This window comes from Xenopus laevis, chromosome 2L (genome assembly GCF_017654675.1).
Source record: "Xenopus laevis strain J_2021 chromosome 2L, Xenopus_laevis_v10.1, whole genome shotgun sequence".
In the NCBI taxonomy this organism is placed as follows: domain Eukaryota; kingdom Metazoa; phylum Chordata; class Amphibia; order Anura; family Pipidae; genus Xenopus; species Xenopus laevis.
The window spans coordinates 148,446,181-148,451,978 of NC_054373.1; the positions used below are offsets into that span (position 1 = coordinate 148,446,181).

Here is a 5,798-nt window from a genome sequence, read left to right on the forward strand (position 1 = left end):
GCTGCCCCCATGGCTTCACAGCAGCTTGTTTATATGAACTATAGTAATCTGTCTGAAACAAACACATTAGTTTTACTAGTGCACGGCAACTGTACACGAATTGCTTGAACTTTTTTTTTTTACGTTACTGTTCCTTTAAGATCAGAAATCGTGAGATCTAGGGTGAAAACTTTCTAGAATAGTATTTGGAACAACTGCTGGGACAGAAAAACAGTCACATTTACAAAGGATCATTAAATTCCTTTTATTTTCTTACAATGTGTTGAAATGATGGTAGGAACAACTGAAACACAATTGCATGAATGGAATGAATAAGAAGTCAAGTATTTTTATTTAGATAAACAAAGCAGTATATACACACACTCACAATCAGTAGCAGCTTTATATCCAAAGGAGACATGCGCAAACCTGCTGCCCTACAGCTCCCAGAATCCCCCCTGACAGGTTGGGTACCTCTCATCCAATAAATAGATGTCCTATAAAAGCATTTAATCCCAAAGGAAATGAATAAATATTGACTCCAGTGACTGGTGAGCGATACCACAACAGGGATGCAGTATCACCAAGATTCCCACAAATACTCCCTTATATACAACACACACTCATTTGAAACAAGCAAGGTTTTATATTAGAAAAGCTCGGCATATTCCAATTTCGAAATGTCTATAAATACCCCAAGGCATGTCCCTTTTTAAATGTATCACGTTTGGCTTTTTTGGGGGATGGAGACAAACTTAGGAAACATTTTGCACCATGAGTGACACCTAAGGACCTTTCTATATACAACAGGTTCAGGGTCCCTAATGTTTAAACATTCATAGGCTGAGTCTTTTGTTGAGTAAAATGTGCAATTTTAAGTTTGCTTGGGTTTTTTACTCCTTTTTAATATTTTCCAGGGGAGAGTCTGCACACTTCATCTTTTTGTTCTGGTGGGTTTTGGTATGTTTGGAAAGGTGGTCACTTCTCATAAACCTCTTGCCACACTCCTGGCAACCAAAGCGTTTCTCACCAGTATGAGTCCTAAGGTGCCTCTGCAGTTCATCAGATCTGGTGAAACTCTTCCCACATAACATCCAGTTGCAGATGAACGGCCTCTCACCTGCATGCCAACGTAAGTGGGCCTTTAAATGGGAAGTCTTTCCATACACTTTGCCACAGCCTGGAAGATGACAGATATGGAGCTTCTTTTTGCCTGGTTCCTCGTTGCCTGGAGATGCTTGGCAGTTTGGGCACTTACACCTCCGGCAGCGACGTGTTGAGTTTAGGAGTGTTTTGGAGGAGCTCTGTAGAAGTGCTGCAAACTGGGGCTGTGACCCAACAACCAATGGGTTTGCTAGATGAAAGGAGGGGAAATTGTTTGGACTTGTCTGCTGCAGGCTCCACCATGTCTGGTCATCAATGTGTGTTGAACTCAAGTGTCTTTGGGTCAAAGTGGTTGAACCTTGCATAAAGCTTGAGAAGTCTTGAGTCACTGCACTTGGGTCTTGGAAATGGTAGGCAGCATTGCTCTGCATTTGTGGAGTCAATACTTTGACGGGAGACAAATCAAATGAATAAGCAGTAGGATCCGCTGGAGGGGTTAATGGGAGCTCATGAGAGGCAACAGTTTGCATGTGGCCAGGATACTGCACTTTAGGGACACCGAATGTCACAGCATGGGAAGCGATCCCCGAGTTGACAGGAATGTCATTGCTCCATAACTGAAACATTCCTGAAGTTGGAGCAACAGGATCGTATGCGGACTGTGTATACTCCCGGGAAATGGGTCTGGCTGTAAGAACAGGACCACAGGTTGATTGAAACAGGGCCAAAGATGTCAGGGGTCCTCCGTCTGGAGAAGAACTAGGAGTTCTGTCCTGAAATGTAAAAACAAAGAAGCTTAATGGTGTGGCTCACCTTTAATGTAACTTTTATTATGTTATAGAACAGTTATTTTTAAGCAATGTTTCAATTGGTTTTCATTATTTATTTTTTATAGTTTTATAGTTATTTGCCTTTTTCTTCTGACTCTTTGCAGCTTTCAAACTGACCCCATCTAAAAAAACAAATGCTCTGTAAGGCTACAAATTAGGGATGCACTGAATCCACTTTTTTGGATTCGGCCGAACCCCCGAATCCTTTGTGAATACCGAACCGAATCCGAACCCTAATTTGCATATGCAAATCAGTGAGGGGGCGGGGATATAAGTAAAAAAATGTTTTACTTCCATGTTTTGTGACGAAAAGTCACATGATTTTAATTATTCCGATTCGGGTTCGGCCAAGCACAAGGATTCGGCCGAATCCTGCTGAAAATGACCGAATACCGAATCCTGGTATATATACTTATATAATCCCTACTTCAAATGTATTGTTTTTGTTACTTTTTATTACTGATCCTTCGATTCAGACCCTCTCCTATTCATATTGCTGTCTCTTATTCAAATCAATGCATGGTTGCTAGGGTAATTAGGACCCTAGTTGCCAGATTGCTTAAAGGAGAATTCAACCCGTAGTTTAAAAAACCCCTCCCTCCCAACCCCTCCCCCCAGCTTACCTGCCCCACTGGGCAGATGCCCCTAATTTTTTACTTACCCCTCCGTGCAGATTCTGGCCATGGGAATTCACGGGAGTCATCTTGTTTTTCAGTCTTTTTCGGAAATTTTCCGAAAAGGCCGTCAATACACAAAGATTACCGAAGGAGAAGAAGATGGCTGCCGTGAACTCCGAGGCCTGAATCTGCCACGAGGGTGAGTAAAAAATTAGGGGCATTTGCCGGGGGGCAGGTAGGCTGGGTGGAGAAGGGGGGGTCTACCCAGGGTAGGGGGGAGGTTTTTTATTATTACTGGTTGAATTCTCCTTTAAGATGCAAATTGAAGAGCTGCTGAATAAAAAGCTAAATAACTCAAAAACCTTCAACAATAAAAAATGAAAACACATTGTCTCAGAATATCACTCTATCTAAAAGTTATCTCAAAGGTAAACAACCCCTTTAACAAAATTATTTTTTTTATATTGTAAACTGTGGCAACTAGTAGGGATGTAGCGAACCGCCGATAATGTGTTCGCGAACGCCGTTCGCGAACACCGGCAAAAATTGCGAACAGTTGATTTTCGTTCGAATCGAACGAAAATCGTTCGATTTTATCGATCGAATGGTCGAATGGTCGAACGATTTTGACGCGAACGCCTATTGGCGAACGTCGCGCGACGTTCGCGAACTTGCGGCGGACGCGAACAGCCGATGTTCGCGCGAACAAGTTCGCCGGCGAACAGTCCGCGACATCCCTAGCAACTAGAACCTTGTTGTCCATGTTTCCCTTGCCTTGTAGCCCATACTGCAAGTTGGTTTTATGGGATGTAAATGCAGGCGGCCTCCATAATGCATTAAAGGAACAGTAACATCAAAAAAAAAGGTTTTTAAAGTAATAAAAACTGGTAACACTGCTGTGTTTGCTGAGCTCTATAAAATATCATGATTTACCAAAATTTTACCCAAAGATAACCTTTCTCTAAACAAATGTTGCTCATTAAATAAGATGTATTCCCCTTCTTACAAATCTGCAATATATTATTACGCAGGCATCACGTCATCAAAGATATAAGACAGTTCATTAGAAACATAAGCAGCACACATCTATTATCTACACACTTGCAGCTGTAGCAAAGGCACTGCAGTCATTGCTACTGATTAGTGGCAGCCAAAGTGTGTGATTTCCAGGGACAATCCCAAGTGGAGAGCCACATGTGTTGACTCAAATTGCTCTCAGTGTTAAACCACCCACACTGATCTTTGCCTGTTTCAAGTACTGCTACTTAATAGCAATGATCAGAATGTCATGTGTGAACACCACCCTTTGAGATCAAGTTAAATAAAAGCTCACCTTGGCAGGGTAAGGACTAGTAGGCATATTGTAACCCCTGCAGTAAGTAAATGGAAACTTTACATTCAGACATTCCAGCATGACCACATTTTACCTCCAAAACAGAAGTGATAAAGTGCATTTTACATACTAGTCCCAACCCCAGAAGCCAACTGCCCCAGTTTAGACATAAAATATATCTGTTCTCATCTTGCTCTGCTATACCTGCTATACCACAATCCCTTCCCAGAGACTATTATCCCACTGTTACTATAGGCACCATCTCTCCCTACTATACCTGTTATCCCACAGTTACAATCCATTCCCAGAGACTATTATCCACTGTTACTATATGCACCATCTCTCCCTACTATACCTGCTATCCCACAGTCCCATCCCAGAGACTATTATCCCACTGTTACTACAGGCACCATCTCTCCCTACTATACCTGCTATCCCACAGCCACACTCCCTTCCCAGAGACTATTATCCCACTGTTACTATAGGCACCATCTCTCCCTACTATACCTGTTATCCCACAGTTACAATCCATTCCCAGAGACTATTATCCACTGTTACTATATGCACCATCTCTCCCTACTATACCTGCTATCCCACAGTCCCATCCCAGAGACTATTATCCCACTGTTACTACAGGCACCATCTCTCCCTACTATACCTGCTATCCCACAGCCACACTCCCTTCCCAGAGACTATTATCCCACTGTTACTATAGGCACCATCTCTCCCTACTATACCTGCTATCCCACAGTTACACTCCCTTACCAGGGTTAAGAGTAGAAGAAATGTAACTGAAACAGGTATGTTCCCTATTTAAGACACAGACACACAATCACACACAATGGGCAACAAGTAATACAAGACAATTTCTAGTGGAAGTCAGTGCAACTAAAGAAACTTGATGTAATATAATGATTGCAGCGGTGCCTGCAAGAAGGAGGAAGTGCAGGACAGTCGTGTGCCGGTAAAACGGATAGAGAAAACTTTTCTTTCCGAACTGCACTCCCAAAAGAGTTTTCTAAGGAGCAGACATATGTTACTGTTGAACTAAAATCGGCAGCACCAGTCACTGCACGACTCGCAGCTGAACGGATAAAAGGGAGGGGGTCGCCGACTACATGAAGTATCCTTGGAAAAGCAACAAAAATTAAGTAAAAATATCGGTCCTATAAAGGGTAAGTAGTCGCGCGATTCAGTACCTGTAATAACAAAACTAAATGTAATAGTGTAACTGCAATCAATAAATCGCACACCACCTGCAACTCACAGCTACGAGAACCTGCCAGTCTCCAACAGCCCAAAGAAGCGCACATGTTATTTAGCTGTAAATAAGCAAAGTGCTCTCCCCCGGCCCAATAAATAAAGTGCGCAAGTTATTACCTGTAAATAAGCTTGAAGTGTGTTCTCTCTGTGCAGAACCAGAGAAGCCATGAGGTTTGTCCCGCTGGAGAGAAGCAGCAGTAGCCTTACAAGATCATATCTGGTCTGGAATAAAGTGAGTAGCTGCGACAGAAATCAGAGGATGCGACTAGTCCGAGCCTCCGCCTCTCTGCTCCTTCCATCTACTGTTTCATCTCTGTGTAAACTTTTTTTTTTTTGACTGCCTCTCAGCCAATCAGGAGTGTGTGTGTGGATTGCCTTTGAAGTGAGGAAGCTAACCAATCATTAAATAGATTGAGTCACTTTCAAAGTTGAATCCTCCTTTCAATGTACAGACCCCCTGCTGGGTGAGTGTTATGTATGCAAAGGTTTGGCTCTGCTATCAGGATCTATAGAGCTTTTGTTGGGGGGGGGGGATCTTGTTTTTTTTATCTCCTTTAAAGATACACCAAAATACTGAGCAGATTGGTGGGAATTGATTGAAGAGTTCTGTGAGAAGAGGCACATGCAGTAACTAGTGATATGTAAGAAGATGAAACACTCAAATAAAGGGTT

General features: G+C 42.5%; 1 protein-coding gene across 2 annotated transcripts; it reads right to left on the minus strand.

Annotated features, from left to right (window-relative positions):
* Positions 1-219: 219 nt before the first annotated feature.
* Positions 220-5,445, minus strand: sp5l.L (Sp5 transcription factor-like L homeolog). Of its 2 annotated transcripts, none has more exons than XM_018247474.2 (2): positions 5,244-5,445; positions 220-1,856 (listed from the first exon to the last, which is right to left on the minus strand). In XM_018247474.2, exons 1-2 carry the CDS (start codon positions 5,292-5,294, stop codon positions 873-875), a joined length of 1,035 nt encoding a protein of 344 aa, XP_018102963.1. In that variant the 5' UTR covers positions 5,295-5,445; the 3' UTR covers positions 220-872. The 2 variants fall into 2 exon arrangements, with proteins under 2 accessions (XP_018102963.1, XP_018102964.2); XM_018247475.2 differs by lacking the exon at positions 5,244-5,445 and adding an exon at positions 2,575-2,782.
* Between the last annotated feature and the right edge of the window lie 353 nt (positions 5,446-5,798).

Coding starts and splice junctions, on each gene's coding strand:
- sp5l.L (XM_018247475.2), bottom strand. CDS start 2,751: ATGCCCCTAATTTTTTACTCACCCTCGTGGCAGATTCAGGCCTCGGAG. Junction 1,857..2,574: donor GCCAGAATCTGCACGGAGGG/GTAAGTAAAAAA, acceptor TTTACATTTCAG/GACAGAACTCCTAGTTCTTC.